At 43.1% G+C, this 24,364-nt stretch overlaps 1 protein-coding gene across 5 annotated transcripts; it reads left to right on the top strand.

The window, feature by feature from the left end:
* Positions 1 to 3,574: 3,574 nt before the first annotated feature.
* gata2a (GATA binding protein 2a) lies at positions 3,575 to 22,860 on the top strand. Of its 5 annotated transcripts, none has more exons than XM_072665813.1 (6): positions 3,575 to 3,635; positions 10,622 to 11,084; positions 12,867 to 13,481; positions 16,579 to 16,736; positions 20,681 to 20,806; positions 21,548 to 22,860. In XM_072665813.1, the coding sequence occupies exons 2-6, from the start codon at positions 10,862 to 10,864 to the stop codon at positions 21,845 to 21,847; spliced, it is 1,422 nt and encodes a 473-aa protein (XP_072521914.1). In that variant the 5' UTR covers positions 3,575 to 3,635; positions 10,622 to 10,861; the 3' UTR covers positions 21,848 to 22,860. The 5 variants fall into 5 exon arrangements, with proteins under 5 accessions (XP_072521914.1, XP_072521916.1, XP_072521912.1 ...); XM_072665815.1 differs by lacking the exon at positions 3,575 to 3,635 and adding an exon at positions 10,255 to 10,417 and having other exon boundaries at positions 16,591 to 16,736; XM_072665811.1 differs by lacking the exon at positions 3,575 to 3,635 and adding an exon at positions 10,255 to 10,417.
* The last annotated feature ends 1,504 nt before the right edge of the window (positions 22,861 to 24,364 follow it).

Here is a 24,364-nt window from a genome sequence, read left to right as displayed (position 1 = left end):
TGTTTAATGTGCTGGAGATGCGAGCTAGCTCCTGATAAGGTTTATCGCGCGCTGATCGGCCGCTGCGCTCTGCTCTCCGCTTAGCATTACAAAGAGGCAGCTAATAACAGCTTTAAATCACAGCACATTCACCACGATGAACACACACACACACACACACACTCTACAAACACCTACACTGACCATGTTGTTTGTATTATTATTATTATTATTATTATTATTATGCTGTTGTTGTTGGTGATGATTATGATGACTGTGTTGTTGTGTTGATAATAAATATTGTTCTTATTATTGTTGTGATTAACCTATTACTTATTAATCACTATTATTTAATGATAACTCTGATATTCTGATCTAGGAAACACCTTCCTCTTCCTCTTCATCATCAGAGGTGAGAGCGCGCAGATAAGACCACGCCGCTATCACTAAACCTGAGACCCATTCACACCGTTTCTGCTGAGAGCTGAAAGCCTCATCCTGATGATTCCAGCCCACCAACCACCACATAAAGACCCCATTTTAACAGCGCACAGTTATTATATTTAGTGTGTTATAGGGTAACACGAGAACAGTGTACAGTGTGGCTGGTACAGTATGGGGAGACAGGGTGTGTTATATGAGTGTGTTATGGGGCAGTGTGTAATGTGGTACTATAGGACAGTGTTATATAGTACTATGGGACAGTGTGTAATGTGGTACTATGGGACAGTGTGTAATGTGGTACTATAGGACAGTGTTATATAGTACTGTGGGACAGTGTGTAATGTGGTACTATGGGACAGTGTGTAATGTGGTACTATGGGACAGTGTGTAATGTGGTACTATAGGACAGTGTGTAATGTGGTACTATAGGACAGTGTTATATAGTACTGTGGGACAGTGTGTAATGTGGTACTATGGGACAGTGTGTAATGTGGTACTATGGGACAGTGTGTAATGTGGTACTATAGGACAGTGTGTAATGTGGTACTATAGGGCAGTGTTATATGGAACTATGGGACAGTGTTATATGGAACTATGGGACAGTGTGTAATGTGGTACTATGGGACAATGTGTAATGTGGTACTATGGGACAATGTGTAATGTGGTACTATGGGACAGTGTTATATAGTACTATGGGACAGTGTGTAATGTGGTACTATGGGACAATGTGTAATGTGGTACTATGGGACAGTGTTATATAGTACTATGGGACAGTGTGTAATGTGGTACTATGGGACAGTGTTATATGGAACTATGGGACAGTGTGTAATGTGATACTATGAGACAGTGTTATATGGAACGATGGGACAATGTGTTATATGGTAGGACAGTGTGTATATGAAACAATGGGACAGTGTGTATATGAAACAATGGGACAGTGTGTATATGAAACAATGGGACAGTGTGTTATATGGAATTATGGGACAGTGTTATATGGTGTTATGGGACAGTGTGTTATATGGTACTGTGGGGCAGTGATGTATGGTACCATACCAGTGTTATATGGAACTATGGGACAGTGTTTTATGGGGACAATGTGTTATATGGTAGGACAGTGTGTATATGAAACAATGGGACAGTGTTATATGGGACTATGGGGCATTATTATATGGTACTATGGGACAGTGTTGTATGGTACTATAACAGTGTGTATATGAAACAATGGGACAGTGTTTTATTGAGACAATGTGTTATATGGTAGGACAGTGTGTATATGAAACAATGGGACAGTGTGTATATGAAACAATGGGACAGTGTTATATGGTACTATGGGACAGTGTTGTATGGTGCTATAACAGTGTTGTGTGGTACTATGGGCCAGTGTTTTATTGAGACAATGTTTTATACGGTAGGACAGTGTGTTATATGAAACTTTGAGACAATGTTATATGGAAATATGAAACAATGTTATGTGGTATTATGGGACAGTGTTATAAGGTACTGTGGGACAGTGTGTTATATGGTACTATGGGGCAGTGATGTATGGTACCATACCAGTGTTATATGGAACTATGGGACAGTGTTTTATGGGGACAATGTGTTATATGGTAGGACAGTGTGTATATGAAACAATGGGACAGTGTTATATGGGACTATGGGACATTATTATATGGTACTATGGGACAGTGTTGTATGGTACTATAACAGTGTGTATATGAAACAATGGGACCGTGTTTTATTGAGACAGTGTGTTATACGGTAGGACAGTGTGTTATATGGAACTATGAGACAGTGTTATGTGGAACTATGAGACAGTGTTATATGGAACTATGAGACAGTGTTATATGGAAAATGTGTTATATGGTAGGACAGTGTGTTCTATGGCATCCTGTCATGCTGAGGTTTTTCCCCCTTTTATCCAGGTTCTCGCTGTTTACAGAGTTCTCCAGTGCGCTGAAACGGGAATAAATGAGAGTAAACAGAGAGCTTCACATCACGTGATTCTCTGTAATATAAGAACTCGTTATCAGCTTGTCTGCGCATTAAGATCGTTCAAGATGTGCACGCTCTGACCACAGTGCCAACCAGCCTCCCAGATCTCGCGCTCGCTGACGCTGTAAATGAAGTGGCTAAGTAAACGTGCTCGCGCTTTTAAAAAGGGGTGCAAGAAGTTTGGCAGAGGAGCTTGCCTCGCGTTCTCCATCTCTCAGCGCTCGGCCCTGGTCGAAGCACGAGCGCTCTGATGTTTATCGTTAAATCCCGCAGACAGAGCGCGCGCTGACAGCCACAAACCAGCGCTGCTTTGCTGCATTATTTCTAAACGCAATTAATGGTGTCAGAGTTCACTTCTTTTCCTCTCTCTCTCTCTTTATTCCAAAAATACCCCCCCCCCCCCCCCATTACCACCACCACCTCAATACCCCCCCCCCCCCCCCACACACACACACACACATTGCACCTGCCAGCCTCGCGCCTGCAGCCGCTGCACCAGCGCGGCCTGGCCGGGGCACGGTCTCGTGCTGGAGATTTGCAGCGGCTTTGCATGTTTTAAAAAGTTGCTCTGCGCGTGTGCGTGTGAGAGAGTTAAAAATAATAATAACAATAACAGGAGGAGGGGCTGCTCGGGGGGGGCGACTTACTGATGCAAAGCCAGGCATGCATATTCAAAATACTCCGAGATGCATCTGCGAGAAGGGGTCACGTGATTAAAGTCCACCACCGCTACACGAGACCCTCCGTTTGATGATCTGATTGTTCTGTTCAGAAGAGCCAAATTGATTAAACGCTCAAAATGAGGTGTGATGTAACGCTCGCGGTGCCAGTAACACCCTCCCAATCACCCCCTCCCTCACCGTGCACGAGCTCGTTGGACGCGCGCGTTGGCAGTGTCCAGCAGCGGCGGTCAGTTACAGCGCCAACTGCGGGCACGAGCTAAGGAGGAGGTTTTGGTGGACGTGCCATAGAGCTGGAGAGCGAGGGGAGAGCGGGATTGGCTGACAGGGAAAGAGAGGGAGAGAGAGAGAGAGAGAGAGCGCGAGAGAGAAAGAGAGGTGGGCTAAAGAGGCCACAGCACCCTTCTCCAAGTCTGCGGTCAGTTTGCAGCGCGCTTGTCTTGGCTGCCGGACCTGCGCGCGCGCTCTTCCTCCCAGCCGAACACGGACAGGGCGAGATTTTTTTTTTGGACGAACCACCGCGAGACCGCGTGCACGCGGGTAAGAGCCGTTTTCTGAGTGTGTATTATGACATACAGGCAGAAGAAGGGTATCGAGCGCGCGCGCACACGCACAAACACTTTAACAGTCTCGTACAAACACACACACGCACACACACGCACACACACACACACACACAGTGAGAGCTGGTTTCCAGGGTGTCTGGCAGCGGCGCGTGTTTGGGGATAATGAGGATGTTCTCGTGCTTTCTGTCCTAATTACGCGCTGCTTTATGGAAAGAGGAATTTCTGATATTGCTGCAATTCCAAAACACGATTTTATGTGGATTGTAAAGATGATTTAGACCGTATTTTCCTTATCAATAATAATAATAACAATAATAATAATAATAACAATAATATTAATAATTCTTTTAAATCGCTCTCATTTTCTCTGTTTAATACCATTAGCTTCTAAAAATCTTTTGAATTTTGAAATATGTGTGATAATAAGCAGGAGATGAGGATTACTGAAAAATATTAGATTATTATAAACTATTACAACACTGACTACTAATATATATTAGTAATTATATATATAAATATATATAATTCATCCAAGCATGATTAGTCGTGAAAATCTGGAAAAGCCATTTAAGGAAAACAGAACAATTAGTAGCACTACAACCAATTATTTGTGCTGATTTTATTTGAAAATGATATGTAAAATATTATGTAAAATATTGCTGTTTGAAACGTGCTAATGCGTTGCATTATTCGAGTTGCACGTTGCGCTGCCCCTAATACTGTTAATAATCAATAAATAATAACAATAACAAAACAAAACAGGATAAATATACACCTTCAGAAAGGATCCCAGTAAAGGCAGTGGTTGCACAGAACCGTGACAGCTCTGCATGTCAAAGAACCCAATTGCACGTGATCTTTAACGTTTGGTTTCTATGTTTTCAGATGGCATGTATTCATGTATTTATATTGTTAACAAACATTATATTGTTTTAATGTATTATGAAATATTATTTAATGTATATGTATATGCAATGTGAATCTAGGTATCTATGTAAAATGTTAATGTAAAAAAATTTTTTATGATTATATATCTCTTATGTAGGCCCTACTGCTGCTACTAGACAATTAACCCCTCTTCTGTTGGGTTTACACATATATACAAATACGGGCATAGATTTAGATTTATTATTTAGATAATATTAAGCTTATGTAATATACAGTCTATATGCATTAAGTCCTGCCATAACTTGCTTATCTTGCATAGCATAGCAAACCCCACCAGAGTTTAATTCACACCTACAGCCCTCGTTGTGCTGTGTATGGATGCCAGAGCTGTCTCCAGCCTTAACCTGCGACCACGCAGAGCAGCACGAGCCGGCCAAAACGCTGTCAAAGAGGGTGTGCATGCTCCCCTGTCATCACCGTGCAGATTTATGAGCGCTGCGGGGATCAACTGCTGATAAAAAAAAGTCACGCTTCTGACTGCAATGAAAACTTTCAAGTGCCTTTAAAGCCATATAGACACATCCCGTCAATATAACCACGTGTCCGTTTCGTATGGCTGAACCCGGGCGCGTGCAATTGGCCCAGAGAGAGAGACAGTAAAGGGAGAAGAGGGTCCTGTAACTAGTTGGCTTTGCTGGGCCTGGCCCCCAGTGCCCTGCTACGATCTAATTACCCGTGAGTAAAGGACAATGCTGCTTCAGCCTGCTCTGTGTCATCCCCCCACCGATCCAAGTCTGCTTATCTTCACAAACCCTTCTGTGGCAACCTCCAAACCCCTCAACCCCCCTCCAGTCCCCCCTCGGTTAGGCCCATAGAGAGGCAAACCTATTTGAGGGCACCTGTTAATTATAGGGACGATTGCCCTCCATCTTCCACTAATTTAAGCAATAAGGAGGCAGGATGGTGCAAGTGATGGAGAGGGCCTCCTAGTGTAAATGTAGAAGAACAGGCTGCTGCTACTGTTATCATTGGTATAGCATAGTCACTTCGTTGCCGTGTCTTTACGTTGTGTTTTTAATGCACTTCAGTCTGTCTTCAAATGTGTTACACAAGCTCAGCTTAATTTTAGGCCTGATTACTTAGTATATTAAATATTAGACTGCTAAATGAAATCGTCAGTATTTATTGTTTAATGTCCAGGCGTCTGATGTTGTGATTTAGGCTATTAAAAATAAAATAAATAAAAATATTTGTATGTATATTTTTTTAACAGCGTACGACAAGTCGTCGGTACGAAGGCGGGGCAAATGTAGTGGGTTTAGTTCTTGAACCCCTAAAATCGCTATTTACGCTATTTACGCTATTTACGTACCATGTTCAATGACTCATGAATAGCGTTGACTACCATGGGCTAGTAGCTTTACGTCATGTGAATTTCCTTTGAACTTCACCCAGCTCAAAGAACCATCAGTTGAAAAGTTCTTTTAGGGAACCAAGCATGGTTCTTCTATGGTTTTGCACAGAAGAACCCGGTTTATCAGACCAACTCGGTTGTAAACAAATAATTCTCAGTCTGTAATTATGCTAGGTCATTTTTACATGAAGTCCCATTGACATATATATTTAATGGGAGTAACGGACCACATTAGATACACCACTGTAGCCTGTTTTAGAGCCCTCAGTCTGGAAGAAGTGCTCTTGAGGAGCTCTGAGGGTCCTGAGGGTTCGGTTTAGTGTCCTGCTTGATGACTACCTGCTTGATTATCACAGGCATTTAACACAGACTTGCTTCAAAGAGGCCTGCTGGGAGACTTACTTCAGACTAAAGAGGGCCATTAGCAACACGGCTTGTGGACAAGCTGAGCAAATCAGCTAAGGAGGAGAAACCATAGGCCTCCAACGTATGGCCACTCACGACTCCCACATTAACAGCTTCTATACGAAGTGGTCACTGAGCTGTTATTAATGCTACTGAACTTTAATAAGTCGTTCATTATGGCAGTGTTAATGACCATTATTTTCTGACACCCTTGGGAAGTAACACCTGGTTATGAGAAGACACTCGCAGCTCCTTTAGAAAGAGGTAGTGGTGCCACTGACAGCATAAGGAGCTGTTTGTAGTTGTACCCAAAAAACATATTTTATAGAAATTGGTAAAAAAAACAAAAACAACAACAACGTTACTTTCAATGGAAGCGAGTGTAAACAGAATTTATCGGGTTTGTTTGATGGCCCAGATTTTGTTGGCAATACCAGCTAGACGTGTGTGTGGTCTTAGGGGTTGTAGACTTACTATGAAAGCAAAGGGATGTGGTACATTTGTGGTATCAACAAACACACATACTTTCACGTGTTATAAGCTTGACGCAACAACAACATGACGCAGCATACTTTGTATTAGCTCAGTTCAATGCAACAGTATTTTGACTAAAGGTCCACAACCCCGTTACAGCAGCAGCTACAATTTATAAAACAACAAGCAACAAACAAACAGACAAACAAACAAAGTAGCCCTAGTCGTGCCTCAATAAGTTGTACCGTAATGCGGTGTGTAAATGCAAATTGTGAATGCAGTGTGTTCTGCCCTCATACACCTAAAGTCTCTCGAGCATACCTTACGAGCTCCCTCCCTCCCTCCCCCTTGCACTTCTCATTTTTATTCCTTTGCTCTGCTTCGGTGACGTCAAACGGCGGCGTCAGCGAGGCGGTCGGTCTGGGCTGGGAGCTCGTGCCGCTTATTGCCTTTAAATCACGTTTTTCTTTATTTTATTTCCTTACTACTTTATATCTCTATGTATTCTTTCTTTCTGTCTTTCTTCTTGTATGTCCTTCTTTCTTCGAACTAAGACCATAAAACAGGCCGCGCGCCTCACTGCCCTCAAATACTGTATAGCTACATTAAAAACAGTCATCATGAAAGAATGCATCTGAAAGAATGCACATTAAGGTACAGCGCGCGTACACCTGGATGCAAGCAAAACTGGCTAATTAATAGAACACAATTATATTACAGTCTATATAAATATCAGTGAACCAACGTTGCCGACTTTTGCTGAAAGTCCTGTACAGATCCACTCAGGTGGGATTATTTACATCCTAATGGCATTCCCAGAGCCTGGAATGTCAAGCTAAAGGGCTCCTCCATGGCGGCAGTGGAGTGAAATGAATAATTAATACACACAAATCGCTGGTACACGGTGTTAGAGCCCGCGGGGCTGCACGAGGTGTGAATCTGCAGCTGAGAAGCGGTGCTGTTGGCCTGCAGGGCTTACCTGAGGACAGGTGAGCAGCTCTAAGTCAGCACTGAAAGCATTGAACTGAATAAGTGCATTAATTAAAGTGAGCCATAAAATGTTACGTTCAGTGCTGCGCGACACGGTGTGCGGGTAGAGTGGTGATATTAAAACATAAAAAAAATAGCGAAATATATATATAAATAAAATATATATATGTAAAATAACTATACATGTTTAATTATTAATATATATATATATATAAACAATAATTATATTTTTAAATTAACATGGGCGGAAAATGAGTATACAGACAAATAGACATATAAATATATAAATAAATAAATAAATAAATAAATAAATGCGTTAATTAATTAATAAACATGCGGAAATATAACCAAGCAAATAAATACATTAAATAAATACGCGCTAAATACTATTAGACCTACGCGCGCAATAAGTTGGTCTGTTAAAACTCGCGCACACTGACTTGGCGGCTCGAGCTTCTCCCAGCTTTTTTATCTCTGTACTGATCAACCTAATTGGCGACTCTATGTCTTTGTGCCCCGCGTGCTTCAGCGCGAGAGAGTCTTTATTTAAATGATTGCTATTTTTATTCTCTTCTGTCACTTATTTTGTTATTTTTATAATGCTTTGGAATATTGTTGTCATTACAGTCCTGCCCATAAAGCTTCTCTGAATCTTGAAATCTTGACAGGCCAACCGAGTGAGACTTAACGAAGCCCTCGCTAATCGTCCGCGCTTTGGCTCTGCTCGGCCAAAACCCCTGCGACCTGTCGGCACCAGCGCGAGGGCGACGCACACACACCGTCCATTAATATGTAAAGGGCCGTTTGATCGCTGGAGATCGCCCGCAAAAGAAGCCCCAATGTTTTCACAAGAGGAGTGTCGTGACTGCTAATTAAAAACAATTAGGCGCGCGCCACACTGGCCCCCTGCTTTTACAGACCATAAAGACCGTAAAGCTCCGCTCCTCCCCACTTAATGCACGAACTGGGGAGACTGTGGGTTTGTTTGCTTTACGGCCGCGTGCGAAAATCAACATTTGAAAGTTTGTTGTTTTAGGCGCATGCTAATGATTGACAGGACAGGTCAGTGTTTTACTGCCTTAAACAAGTAAAATGTAACTTTTACAGATTAAGTGATTATCTATCTATCTGTCTGTCTATCTATCTATCTAACAGGGCTGCGCGACATAAAAAAATGGCAACATTTTGTTGTTCTGTAATATATATTGTGATATTAGAAATACAGGACTTTTTACCAGTTTCGCCTAGTAGTAGTCTGTGTATCCAAGATAGAAGCAAAATAAATAATAATGGTCAGACACAATCTGCCTTTGATAGAAATGTCATGGTAAATGATAAACGTGCCAATTTAAATTTAAAAACACGTGCTTGGTTTAATTTGCTTTATGTGACATATTGCACATCTTGCAATGTGAGTATTGTGCATGCACGCATTGCAATAACGATGCTGAAATGATATATCGTGCAGCCCTACTATTTATCTATCTATCTATCTATCTATCTATCTATCTATCTATATATATATATATATATATATATATATATATATATATATATATATATATTAAGTAGATTATTGGAGGGCAGGTCACATTCCCTGCATTGTACTGTTTTATTTAATTTCAGTAATGCCATTAAAAATAATTAAAATCCCTTAATTTATTGCTTAGAAAAACACTAAGTAAACAAAGCATTACCTGCAGGCTTACAAAGCCGATCCCCAGCTTATATGTTTATTTATTTAATGCGTCTTTATTTCTGTGCCTTAAATCAAACAGACTGCTCCATTAGCACGGGATAATTCTGGGTAAAAAATACAGTGGAAATGTGTAAACCAATCAGTTATGGACTTAGGCTGCAAACGTAGGCTTCGTGGAGCGAGAGAGAGGGACAGAGAGAGACGTTATCAACGTGGAGCGCCAAGCTGTAAGAAAGCTAGAAGATCTCAATAAAACTGCCCCCTCTGATTGATGTATCTCTCCCTCATTCTCTCTCTCTCTCTCTCTCTCTCTCTCTCTCTCTCTCTCTTTCTTTCTCTCTATCTGTCTCTCTTGACCTGAGCCAATAGCGACGCGCGCCGCCCCTCATTGGTTAGCGCGGAGAAGGTCACACCAACAGCGACGTTATTTATTTCATCCAGCGTTTGTTTTGTTTTTTTCACTCCCCACTCGTTTTCCTGAAAGCCACGCCCCTTTCACGTCGGGATTGGCTACCGGCTCATTCTCGTCGCTTTGGCTGCTCTACGAGTTTGAACAGCCCGGCCAATCCCAGCGCAGGAGAGGCGGGGCCTTGCTGCTTTATAGTGTTGCTGAGTGCGCGGAGGACGGAAAACGGGTGGGAATTAAAAAAACGCTCCGTAGCTCCGCCCCCTCGCTCGCGTCATATGGAATGCACTGGCGCCAGTTCAGACGGAGCAGAGAGGCGCAGCTCATTAAGCACGCAGCGCTCGGCTCGGCTCGGCAGCAGAAAAAAAGACTCGAGACTTGTTTTAACACTCCGTATCAGACTAGACCGGGTCTAGCGATATGTCAACAGGATTAACTTTCTCTAGAGCGGACTAAGGGAGGAGCGGAATGCAGTAAGCAGTAAGTGTGGGGTTTGTTTGGAGACGGGGTCCTCCTGCCTGTTGTGCTTTTGCTGGAGTTTCAGTGTATATTGTAAGTGTATAACTGTAAATATTGATATATTATACAGCTCGGTTCAAACAATTAATCGAGTCGATTTGAGATGTCTGTTTAACCCACGCGGTCTGTTTGAAGAGTAAAGCATGATGTGTTTTTATTTTGCAGCAAAACAAGAAGGACTCCAACTCAAGAAGAAGTGCGCAGAAAGTGAGAAGGACACTGTCAAGCTCTGCATCCCATTTGTGCTTTTTGCACCAAAGCCAAGCAGGCCTGATCTTCTGCTTCTGCTGTTTTTTGGAACTATAAATGATCTCGGCTCTCAGAGGGTCTCAGAGAGTAACCCAGAACACTTTAACGTACGTTGTTCTTTTTTAAACCCCACCACAAAACACCCTCTCCAGAGACATGGAGGTGGCCGACCAGTCCCGATGGATGGCGCATCACCACGCCGTGCTGAACGGTCAGCACCCGGACTCTCACCATCACGGCCTCGCGCACAACTACATGGAGCCTATGGCGCCGCTCTTGCCCCCGGACGAAGTGGACGTGTTTTTAAACCACTTGGACTCGCAGGGCAACCCGTACTACTCCAACTCCAGAGCCAGGGTGTCCTACAGTCAAGCGCACGGTAAGAGCGCGTTTGTGCACGTGTGGAAAATTAAATGCGCATGCTTTTTACTGACATGTGTTTCATTCACATAATACAAACAACAATGCCATTTTTGCTTCTATAAAGGACTGTTTTTGTAAAAGAGCTGTGAGTGTTTAAAACATTCACCCTTCACGTCGACTTCTTTAAACATTGCAAGGTTCTTCACCTTCTTCCTTAATGGAAACAAAAATGGTTCTTCTACGGCATTAACCTTTGAAGCCTAGAGTTCAGTACATCAGAATAATGGACAGCTATTTTTTTCTTTTGAAACCGCGCTTGTTTTTCTACAAGTAAGGGGGTCAGAAAGCAAGGGGAGGGTCTGCAAACAAACATCACCCAGGCCACCAGAAGTCTGCAGGCTTTGGCGAGCAGAAAATATGTGACGTTTGATATAAAAAAAAAAAATTATAAGCGTAATTATTACAAAAAAGACATTACAAGCACTGATTATGATTTTGGTGAAATTGTACTGACCAACGTGTTCAGATAATAATATAATAATAATAAGCCCAATTTGGTAATCTAGGCCTTTACCTAGCATTGGGTTAAATCTGCTACATTTTAAATTTAAAATTCATTTTAATTAAAAAATAATTTCAGGTCTCGAATTTTGAGGTTAGCTGAAATATTAGCTTCGCTTTAATAAAAAAATACAATAAAATTGAATTATATAACAACTGAAAATGCTAGGCTTTATGCTTTAATGGGATGGAGGTCTGTCACTGTAACATTCACTAAAACGCGTTAAAACGTAAATATACTATTTATATAATATATAAAAAACTGTCCAGTAAATGGGACGGGGAGGAAAGGGAAGTTCATGTCACTTGTCCCCCCTCTGTTTGGGGCTGGGAGAGGGAGAGAGAGAGAGAGAGAGAGAGCAAGGCACTTCCCGGATACAAAATCCAAACCAAAAAAATCACTGGACAACCGCTCTTAGTTCTTCTACTGGAAGTAAATGAAGAAGAGGACCAGGTTGTGGCCTGGTGGGTTTTTTATAACGCATAGGTTTTATTTGTTGGCCTTTTCTGAGGCAAGCTTTACATCGGAATATCTCACCAAGCCCTTAGGAAACAACAGGATCGAACATCGAGAAGAAGGGACTATGAAGGCGTTGGCTTGACGTTTGGTGGGACTCTAGGCTGGGTTGGTTTGATTTGTGTGAAATCTGTGATAAGTTCCAGCTAGAGTAGGAAAACATCTAGAGTTTGAGCTAAATGTCGAGCGAGTTTTATTCTGGAAGTGAATCAACAGGTAGGAACGCAAGGAGCAGTGTTGGTGAATGTACCGCTTGAAGTCTATTCCTTCTTTCCTCGTCTCGTTTTTCTGGTGTTTCTGATCTTAAACTGTGGTTATGTTTAGTCTGAAATCGCTCAATATCTAATCCTTCTTGTTTGAAGATCGGTCCTGTCTAATCTGACACCGATGCGTTGTAATGTTTCAATCAAATCTTTCCACTTTCTGATTGTTCTGAAATGTTTTTTTTGTACTTTCCAGAGTTTTTAACCTTTAAAAAACAATGGATCTGGTCAAAGTCCTGCCTAAAGTCTGATCTTAAATATTTGCTACTTTCATTTTACATTTGCTTAAATGATCTGAATTAATTTAATTGTGTCTATTCTGATCTATTCTTTCTCTATCAAATGTTTATATACATATAAAAATAACTGAACGGGTTTTGCTGTTTTTAACTGTTTAGTTTTGGTGTTTAATTATTTATTACAACCGTGTTTGCCCTCTTTCCCCCCCCCCTCATAGCTCGTCTCGCGGGCAGTCCGGTCTGCCGGCCGCACCTCATCCACAGCCCCAGCCTGTCGTGGCTGGACACCGGCAAGGCGGCTCTCTCCGCGGCTCACCATCACAACGCCTGGGCAGTCAGTCCGTTTGCTAAAGCCGGCCTACACGCGGCCAGCGCGGGCTACCCGTGCAGCAGCAGCGCCGGTGGCGGAGGCTCGAGCTCTAGCTCCGTTTCGGTCTCCAGCTCGGCCCCTGTTCCGGTGCCCGCTCCTGCAAGCCACGCGAGCCCGCACCCGCTCTACAACTTCCCGCCTACCCCGCCCAAAGACGCGTCCCCTGACCCGGGACCCTCTTCACCCACCGCCTCCGCCACCAGGATGGACGAGAAGGAGGCAGTCAAGTACCAGGTGGCGCTGGCCGACGGTATGAAGATGGAGGGCTGCAGTCCTCTGCGCAGCGGCCTGGCCATGGGCGCACCCGCGCCCTCCGCCCACCACCCCATCCCTACGTACCCCGCGTACTCTCTACCCGCGCCACACGACTACGGCGCGAGCCTCTTCCACCCGGGCAGCCTGCTTGGAGGCTCTACGTCCAGCTTCACGCCCAAATGCAAAAGCAAGACCCGCTCGAGCTCAGGTGAGGCTCCTCGCGCATTCTTACTGATAGACAGATACTTGCGTAAATATTGCGCAAACGTTATTTTATTATAAATATTAATATATAATAAATACATTTACAAAGATAAACACACACACATATAAATACATTTTCGTTTGAAGTGTCTGACGTCCCAACTCACTGTCTTTCAAACTAAACTAGACAAAGTCTACACTCAGCCACAAGTCGCCATTCATTGTCCATTTATGTCCAGAAAGGCTTTTCTGCCCTGTAACGACCCTTCTACGACACCAGTAGGGCTTTTGTGTGTGTTAAATAGTCGTTAGATAAGCTTGAGAGGCATTTTTCAGTTTCTCCTTGAGGCGCTTCTCCATCTCCCTCCTCTTTCTGTCCCGCGTCTGACGGTTGTTCTGCATGTCCCACCAAAACGAGTCCCCCCAAAAAGGCCATTGGCTGATAAGAGGCACTTAAAGCCTGGCTTAACAAACACAAAAACGAGCAAACGGGGTCAGTAATGATGTGTCAGGTGTGTTTAGACAATTAGGCTAACGATTTGTCAAATAGCCTCTATATCACATAGCTTACATATGAAACTGTATGGTTTCCATAGGCCAGTGTGAATATGCAATAAATGCAATAACGTATTTTTTATATATAATATTCAGATGAATTCAATTACATTTAGATTTTATTAGATTTTAGCTTATTATAAATCAACGCTCCCTGATTTTTTTTTTTTTTTGATGATTTAGAGGCGTGACGGTCTTGGTTTCGTTTTGCCCACTTTTGTCCGCTTGTTTTCGTCTGCTGTGGGGCTCCGTTGCGTTTTATTCCTGCAGGAGTCACGACGCGCTGGCTCCTGCCATATCCTGTACACCAAATCACACCCTTCTAACCCCCCTCCACCCCCATCCCCCTACACTAACAAAGCTCCACAGGGACACGCCGTCCCGGACCACAGCAGCCTAGGTTTCAGAGGACTAACGTTTACACCCACTTTAAACCCGTTAATAATCAGTAGTAGTGGTAGTGGTGGGGTTTGTAGTACAACTATTAGCAGAAAAAACTACTAGCATAATTATTACAACTCAATGCAGCATTATGGAATAATTATTAAATATAACCTACTGTAATATTTTTGTTGTATTGATGGTATTAAAAAAATGAAGGGGCTTCAAATGGTTCTTTGAACGATGCCATGAAAGAACCACTTTAGCTTCTGAAAAGAAAATGAAGAAAATCTTAGTACAGAACCTTTACATCAAGTGAAGGTTCTTTAGACCTTCTGAAGTTCTAAAAAGTTCTAAATTTCTTCTATAGTATCGCTCAAAGAACCATTTGAAGCACCTTTATTTTTAAGACTGGTAGTCGTACGATGTGATGAAGATGAAGATAAAGATATTGTGAGCAGTAACGGTGCTGATAACGTTCTGCTGAAACCGCCTCTTATTTTCATGCAAGTCCTTTAGAAAAAAAGAAGCTTGATTTCAGGCATTTGTTGAGCTGAACACTGGCGCTGATCACAACAGTGTGAGCTGCACAGGAGCCTGTCACCCTTACAAAGAGACATATGTAATCATCATTAAATGCTGACAATCCTATAATCTCTTTACCTCTTGGCAAGAGTGCCCCGTGTTCTGCTTGAATGCAGAATTAGGTTCGGAAAACAAGCTTCACAATCTTCTCAGGAATGCAAAAGGGGAGTCGATGAATAGCGTTCAAGCTTATGGGAGGAAATCACTTAAATTCCTGGCCTCTCTAATGCTATAGATACTGATATTCAGAATTTCTGAGAGTCTGACAGAAAGAAGGTAGTACATCTATTACATTCACTGTTGCAGGATTAGCCTCTACTGGGTTCACAAGTGTCTTGTTGAACGCTGCATGGTGCAAAAGGACGTTGTAGCAGTGAACTCAACACCGGTGACTTTGCACACCTCGGTGAAACCAAACCGTTCTGGTATCCAAGTCATGTCAGGGGGTCAGCATATGCCTGGGAGTCTTGAACGACCTCTCCTACTGCCATAGCCTGAGGCTCAGGGCCCAACCCTGCGGCCCCGTGGCCTCAACAACTCGTAGACACTTTGTCCTCGCACTCCCAGAACCACGGGGCAGTTGAAACACGCCGATACCACTGTCTGTTGCTTCACTGGAATGGTGACAGAGGAGAACAAGGGAGGCGGCATGGCCGAATTACTAAACATCAGGCACTTCAAAAGGAGCGCCTCTATTGTCCAGGGCGGATTCCTTTCTCTGGCCTGGGTGGGACAGGTAGTCCCTCACATTAGAATGGGAATAATAGGGAGATGCTCTTGGGAGGTGAGAGCAGAAACATCTAGTCATCTCCAGCACATTCAGGGCTTTCCCATTAAAAGGTGTCTTCAGTAATTCTCGACTCGAAAGGGGGCAAACCCAAATGAGGGAGTGTATGGAAACTACAGCAGATACAGAAACTCTGTACGGCTATATATAGCCACCTCTGCTCATTAATGCATAAATGCAGACACTGAAGTCCACAAACATTGAAGCACAATGCTGCATTTTGGGACTCCAGCATGTGAGGTTCGTGGACATGCAGTTGGAGAAGTTTGAATACACTGTATGACACATGAAGTGCGTTGTGAGGTACACTCTATGTCCATGTTGATGTCAGTGATGAATTATGCAGCGCTGCTTCTAAATGGGCTCCTCGGGGTTTGGACATACCCTTGCCGCTTCTCTGCAATGCTCTGGTGGATTATTTTACATGGAGGTGTCTGTGTCTGTGACGATCTTACTGGGGGTATGCGGCAGGACTGGGGCCAGTCAAGCACGGATGTCTATTGTTCAAGGCATTCTTAGACAGAGATATTTTATATCATGAGGAATATCTTAATGTGCCGTCAATGGGAGGGGTCAGATTACATATCGGCTAATTAGCTTGGCCACTTTACCTGACCAGATTGCTCCACGTTGGCCTGTAGACTCCAGTAGAGTACAGTAAAATTATAAAACTAAAATAAGCCCTAATGCCTTCGTCTGGACCCCACTCTAAATTCTGATGGTACTTGACCTTCTTGCTGTAAGATGAACTTCTTAATTATATAAAATTTCTCTTTGATTTTTCCCCCACCTGAATTCTACACAGAGGGGCGTGAGTGTGTGAACTGCGGAGCCACGTCCACCCCTCTCTGGAGGAGAGACGGAACGGGCCACTACCTCTGCAACGCCTGCGGCCTGTACCACAAGATGAACGGTCAGAACCGGCCACTCATCAAGCCCAAACGCAGACTGGTGAGTAGCTCATTTGACCCTTAACCTCTGTCATACGCACACACACACATATACACACGTGAGAAAGAGGGCTAAATAGAAGCCCAGAGCAGAGAGAATAAGCACAATTCCAGGAAAGTTATATTTTCCCTATGATCTTCCTGGAATTGTTTGTCGCCCTCACCCCCCGGTGATCCCCTACACTGCCTGTTACAATCCTGCTACTATTGCTATTGTTACTGCTATCATTATTGCTGCTAGTCCCGATACTGTCACTGATACCAATGCCCACGCTGGCTTAATTAGCACCACGGCACGTTGACTGGACAGCTGCACACGCTGACCCTTCACAGTGATGTCCACGCGCCTCGTCCTATGCCGGTCCGGTCTCTGGGAGAGCCACGGTTCTCCAGTTGGCCGTTACACACCACGGCATTGTCTTTGAGAAACATGTCAAAAAACTTCCTTGCATTCAGGCAGAATTTTAGGACGATTCGATTTAGCGTTTTCTAAGTTTAGCCGAAGGAACCCGTGGCCTATTAATGAGACAATGTGCAATAGTTTAATAGAACTGCAGAGCTGGGAATAAACCAATTACATCATCTTCAGTTGTGTTTGTGTGTCCTGGGTTGTTCCAAAGCAAAAAAAAACCCAACTCTCCTTAAATTGTCTTTGAATTAAATCTTTTGATAAAATAAAAAATATATCTGCATATTAATATTACAGAACAGGCTCAGCACTGCATTCACTCGTAAAAATCCTTAGCATTAAAGTAAAAAAAAAAACAACTTAATGATCATTTCAACACTTTTGTGTGGTGTTAGTTGTTAGTTAGCTGTTCCTCTCTATTAATTAGGCAGCTGATCAGCCTGTACAGGCCTAATTAGGCAGAATTATTCAATTAGCAGTCACATTAACACAAGGACTAGACTACAGTGGATTAACACTACAGGACAGATATTCGCTATACTACAGCGGCACTTTATAGGGGACTCACTATAACACAGGGGCTTTCTATAGCACAGTGGTTCTCTACAGTACAGGGACTTTATACAGAATTCAGACTCTATAGGACGGAGACTATGGGACTAGATAGACTATAGGACAGAGACACTTTATAGGACATGGGCCCCAAAAGAGAGACGCTGTATAGGACACAGACTCAATAATTCAGAGACTGGCTATAGTGCAGTAGCTCTCGATTGCACAGAGATGTTTTTTGATTGTAGCCTCTTGTTAGGATGGGGACACCACATGACAGAGATTCATAGGATAGAGACTCTCTACGGGACAAAGGGACACTTTTTAGGACAACAGGGCAGCAACTCTACAGGACAGAGTTTTTTATAGGACAGGACTTTTCTATATAGGACAGAAACAGATGGACAGTCAGTCTGAGTGGATCTCGTCTCCTCTCAGGGTCCTTGTAGAAAAAGGGTTGGGCTTGAGCTGTAGAGCAGACTACTATAAGAGGATTAAAAAAACACGTATTATTATTATTATTATTATTATTATTATTATTATTATGATCACGCGCGTTATTCCAGAATAACAGCACTGGTTTCTCCTGTGAGCGAGCTTTGTGTCGTGCTCTCCAGATGAGAACTCCATAAGCTTTTCCATGCGGCGCAGGGCGCAGCTTTGGGCTCGAGTGTTTTCAGAGCTCCGCGTTCAAAGGCCGTCCAGTTGTTTCCTATCCGGATATCTGCCCGCGCCCGATAAGGAAGCCAGGCTCCCCGGGTGCTTCCGTCTCCAACAAACCCCACTGCATTCTCTCTGAGCCCCGGCAGGACCGCGTCTCTTACACACACACACACACACACACACACACACACACATTCACATATACACACACGCCTTTACTGCAAAGCGATTAGCACAACACACACTCACGCACCGCAGCGGCGGCAGCAGCAGCACCAGGAGAACCAGGCTGTGTGTATATATGTGTGTGTGTGTGTGTACGTGTGTGTGAGGGGCGGGGACGGCGCGAGGCATTTTGGAAAATAAATGGATTTATGCGCTCGCGCTGTTGTTTGTCCGCGCTCGGTTGGCACCGAGCTTCAGTATCGGAATGCGAGCGTGTTGCTGTCCACGGCTATTATTTTAATTTAACGAGGGTATTTTTTGCTTAACAATGACTAGAACTATTATTATTATTATTATTATTATTATTATTAATAATAATAATAATAATAATAGAAGCACTATCAATACTAACAATAATACTAATACTATTATTAGCATATTATCAATAATAACACACGCCACTATTATGATTGTTTATAATATTTTAAATGTCAATTTTGTTTAATTTTTATTTTTAAAAATGCAGCCTAAAATTTACCGTCATTTTTTTATTCTTAATATATTTTTTTATTTTATTTTTTAAACAGCGGCTCGTTTGTCTCGGAGGCTACTCGTTCTTTCTTCTTGTAGTTTTTTTTTCTGCTGTTGTTCGAGGCTCCTCACCCTGCATTAGAGGCTACCAGGAGCGCTTATGTAAACCGTAAACGAACAGATGACACGAAAGGCTCGTGGCTGCGGGGGGAATTGCATTGTACGCCTATAAATGTTTCTTATTATGTGTGAAAAATTGATGTGTAATGGACACAGCCCCCCCTCCAACCAGCCCCCGCCTTAAACACTCTCTCTGTCACACACACACACACACACACACACACACACTCTCTCTCAGCATCACCCCAAACTCCAACTCTAAGCGCCATCCACTCCAACAGCCGTGCAGCGTTTGGTAAAACAGAGAGGCAGCTCGTTTCGCCAGGCGCAGCGACCTCTCCCCACTCACCCCCCACCCCCCCCCCCCCTCCTCCCTCCCTCATCATGGCACAAATTGGAAAATTGAATTAAGCTCGTATAAATGCACAGAATAGATTCAGTTAGGCCGATCGAGGCGACTCTCTGGAAGCGACTTGGTGTGCTTGAGCCGGCGCGCTCTTTCATCTGATTCGGGGACGGTGGGATGGTTTGGAAATGCTGTGTGCTGTGGAGTACACACAGCCACGCACAGCCATAATATTCGTCACCCCCAGCTCCTCCAGCAGATCTTTATCGTGGGCTGAAGTATTTGGCCCACAGGACTGGAGCAGCTTATGGAGGAGCGTTAGACATTAGAATAAAACAATGTGAAGCGGAGCAGGCCTGAATTCAATACACATATTAGGAATAGGTGCCCGAAACAGACACATGGTGTTTGTGTTATACACAACTGTGTGTTATATAGTATACACTAACAGTGCTGTATAATGAATATGAGTTCACGAGCTGTAAGGAAATACACAAAAGCCGATATTATGGGTTACAGTGAACTGAGCTTGTTGTCTCGTTTGACCTGTAATTTTAGAAAACGCAAAACATCGTAATAAACAAATACAGGAACATAATATACCAGTGGGTTATAATTATGTGTGCATTGGTTTCCAATCTTTCTTCATTTCGTTTAGCCTGTTTTTGGAAAACGCAAAATACGGTAAAAACATTTCCCGGCGGCGGCGGCGTTTACGTGCGTTTACTCACGTTTTTTAAAAAAACATAAAACATGTTGGTTTTGAGGTTATATTTTTTAAACCAACACATTTCATTTTTCCAGTTTCCCTTTTTTCAGAACAAAATGATTGCTGTAAATATAGATTATGTATCCAAACATCTCAATCACACAGTACCTTTATTTAAAAAAATATATAAATAATAACAAACATATAAAATAATAATAATAAACCTAATAAAAACCAAGGTACAAAGTGTCTTTTTAAGACTTGACTTTTGTGAACATTTGTATAACCAGTTGCATGTCCAGGGTTAAAATGACAAGCTTAGCACACAGTGTTTTAAACAACCGTCTCTTTTACAACGTGTCCCGTTAACGTGTCCCTTGTCTTAATTTGTGAAATGTCCTTTTTGTTAACCCCGCCCACTTAACGCTTCTCGTCTCTCTTCTTTTGCAGTCTGCGGCGCGGCGCGCGGGCACCTGCTGTGCGAACTGTCAGACCACCACCACCACGCTGTGGAGGCGCAACGGCAACGGGGACCCGGTGTGCAACGCCTGCGGCCTCTACTACAAACTGCACAACGTAAGTGAAGCCCCAGTGGACGCTTTCCTACTCTCCTATGAGGCATTGTTGGGTGGGGAGAGGTATTGGTGGGCTTTTGGGGGGGGTTAGCAAAGGGTGCCTGCGCCTGTCAGCCTGACCGTTTCTCCGCTCTCCGCCTTTTGACGGGTCCAGCTTTGTCTGGGTGGGTGGGAGGCGTTACCCCCAGGAGAGCCCCTCCGGACAGACCTGCCACTCAGTGCCTTTCTATCTTCAGCTTGGCCCACATTAGCTACTTTATCCTGGGAATAAATCATTGCTCGCCCTAAATGGGACAAGCGTGACGAGCTGCAACAAAGTGGCCACCCAAAAGAAAAGAGGGAGGACGTTTTTTTTTTTTTTTTTTTTTTTTCCAGTAGGCCTGGTCATGGCTGGACAGCCGTTCAAATAAATAATGATATTCATGATCACAATGGACCCTTTAAAAAACATGAGCATCACGACGTACAACTTAAATGGTTATTTTTGTAATTGAATACAGCTCAGCCTCAAAGGAACGGATAAATAAAATTACATACACAGTAAAATGAAAACAGTAATAAAATGCAGCTAATTTTCCAAAACAGGAATGAAGAAATGTCATAATTGAAAGATATTTTTTTTTGCTTGTTAATAACATAGATGGTCATCTCTTGAAATTGAGTTCTGAATGCCCAAAATGTCCCTCTAGGCATGGAAAGAACCTACCATCTAACCATTGTCTCTCTATCGTTCTCTTTCTAGGTCAACAGACCGCTGACCATGAAGAAAGAAGGCATCCAGACGCGCAACCGCAAGATGTCCAGCAAGTCCAAGCGCAGCAAACGGGCAGGCGAGGGCTTCGAGGAGCTGTCCAAGTGCATGCACGATAAAACGTCGCCCTTCTCCACTGCCGGGGCCATGGCAAGCCACATGACCCACATGGGCCACCTGCCGCCTTTCAGCCACGCAGGCCACATGCTGCCCACTCCGACTCCCATCCACCCCACATTCAGCCACCCGCATCATGCAGGCCGCTCACCTGCCTGGGCCGAGCCCCACTGAGGGTTCATCCAGGGCAGCCCCATCCCAGATGCTCCTCACCTTTTGCAGTGGTCACCAACGCAACTCGTGGACATCTAACTTCTTGCAGGGTTTAGCTCCAATCCAATACGTCCAATCCACCACACGTATGACTGGATATGTTTAAAACTGTATCTTATACACGATACAGTGCACTACGTCTGAGGCTATTTTATAGTGGAATATATAGTGGTTTCCACAACATAGCATATGGCACCACCATAGGAAGGCTAGTGGGAAAACAGTGGAAAATATGTAGGGTAGTGGGAAACATTCACTGCTGGACAATATACATAAACAGTGTAGCCTAGTGGACACGGGATACCCATAACGTCCTGCCGTGTGCCACAGACTGCCATTATTGTTTAAGATTGCTAACTTATGTGATATTTGAGTACGAAACCATTTCCATTTATTTAATCCATTGATTCTGATCTCCTGATTTTCCAATGTTGGGAACACAAATTAGGCCCATTTCAAATACGTCAAATATTTGCAGAAATCCCTGATTATCTAGATCAAGTGTGTGAGATTTGGGTTGGAGGTGAAACCTGTAGGAAGATACATGTCCAGTAGTAGTATTGGGTGACTGCTGGCTTACTCTACCTGGTCTTCACAAGTACCTCTGCAGATCAGAGAGGCAGTGTGGGGAGCTGACTTTCCATCACATCCTGGTCGAATGCTACATAAGAAGGTGTGGCTACGGTTCATAACAGACGACCATAAAGAGACACTGTTTGTGTTGTTTTTTTTGCCGAAGGCTGAAAGACCGGAGTGTAAAGAGGACATGTTGCTTGTTTAAAAGCCCACCCCAACCCCCCATCCCTCACGGACACAGACTTACCAAGAGTGTGGCGTTCTGGGGGGGAAACGCCTGATGCTTTTAGCCTTTCTTTATTTTGTACTGAGTCACTTTGGTACTGCCCGGAAAGAGAGGATGTGTGTTATAGCCGAGTCACTGTGTATGTGTGTGTGTGTGTGTGTGTGTGTTGGTGCCATCAGCCGCTGCCACTGGTAAACTGAACAGATACGGCTCGCGTAGGCCTGACTCTCGGACTCTAAGCCTAAGAGAAAAGAGAGAGAGCTGGAGAGAGAGCGAGAAAGCGAGAGAAAGAGAGGTAGAGAATATAGAAGGACTGCTTATTCTGTGCTGATATGCTGGGATATACACACTCCACGGACAAGACTGCCTCTGAACAGACTCTATGGACACGACTAGCGAGGAAAACAGATGTTTATAAAGCTTGATTGTTATTATCGTTATTATTATAATTGTTATGATAATTTATTTTCACACTTTATTTTTTTTTCTTTCTCTCCTCAAAACCATATGGGTATATTGTTATAATTATAAATATTATTTGATTATTCTTATCGAAAGAAAGAAATGATAAAAAACAAACAAAAACACAAAAAAAAAAAAAAAAAAAATCAACACTGACTTATCTTAGCCAAGGCGATATTGCTGAACTGTACGTTTTTATCATTTTCCATTACACAAATAAAGCAAATAAAATTTTAATACTTAATAATCCCTCCCCTTCTCCTTTGTAGTGTTTTATTGTCAACAAGTGATATTAAAAGGTATTTCAAGCATAAATTTGGCACATTCATACAAATGGAAAGCTTAATCATTCATCTGTGAGATGAAAATACAAAAATTTAATATCTTGTGTTCAAAAGAGTTATGAGTAATGTTGTGAGAGCTAGAAGAACAAAGGTCCCTTAAGAAAGTCTCTGCATAGATATGTTCAATACCACCAGCAGCACAACTGATTTAACCTAATGTAACATTGATTAGACTAACCAGGGACCTAGACAGAACATCTACAAATACTACGAAAATTTATTTGCATTTATAACCATTAAAATTCTTGTGTTTTTCCCCAAAAAATAAAACACATACAGCCCACACATTGGTCAAAAGACAGGCCGAGTGGTCAAGAGGATTACAGGTATTGAAAAAAGGGTTCTTTTATTTTAGGCAGCATATTTTTGGACAGCCTTCTTTTTACATTGGGGACGCAATACACAGACATTCTTGTACATAGTCCCATACACTGGTGAAGTAAAACTGAGTAAATAACAAGGGGTGGGATCTACATATTAGGCCTCACATTAACAGTAAGCTCTTGACGTTGATGACTAGACATCTAGGTGGAAGGGTCTCCAAAACGGCAGACATTGTGGGTTGTTCCCGGTATGTAGTGGTCAGTACGTACCAAAAGTGCTCCAAGGAAGGACAATCGGTTATCCGGCGACAGGGTCATGGGCGCCCATGGTTCATTGATGTGAGAGGGGGACGAAGACTAGGCCGTTTGATCTGATCCCACAGAAGAGCTACTGTAGCACAGATTTTTAAAAAAGGTTAATGCTGGCTATGTCTTATGTCTTGTGGAGCCTCGATGGTTCAGAGATGTTTTGGTGGCAGTAGGTGGACCTATACGATATTAAGCATTAATGTTATGGCTGATTGATGTATTAAGTGCATCAGCAGGG

This window comes from Salminus brasiliensis, chromosome 21 (genome assembly GCF_030463535.1).
Source record: "Salminus brasiliensis chromosome 21, fSalBra1.hap2, whole genome shotgun sequence".
Taxonomy (NCBI): domain Eukaryota; kingdom Metazoa; phylum Chordata; class Actinopteri; order Characiformes; family Bryconidae; genus Salminus; species Salminus brasiliensis.
Note: the sequence above shows the minus strand (reverse complement) of the source record. Positions and strands in the feature narration are given on the sequence as shown.

Excerpts from the sequence above, each read along its gene's own strand:
- gata2a (XM_072665813.1), top strand. The coding sequence starts at position 10,862 with ATGGAGGTGGCCGACCAGTCCCGATGGATGGCGCATCACCACGCCGTG. Across the intron at positions 11,085-12,866 it reads GTCCTACAGTCAAGCGCACG|CTCGTCTCGCGGGCAGTCCG; the intron begins GTAAGAGCGCGT and ends CCCCCCTCATAG. Across the intron at positions 13,482-16,578 it reads CAAGACCCGCTCGAGCTCAG|AATTCTACACAGAGGGGCGT; the intron begins GTGAGGCTCCTC and ends TTCCCCCACCTG.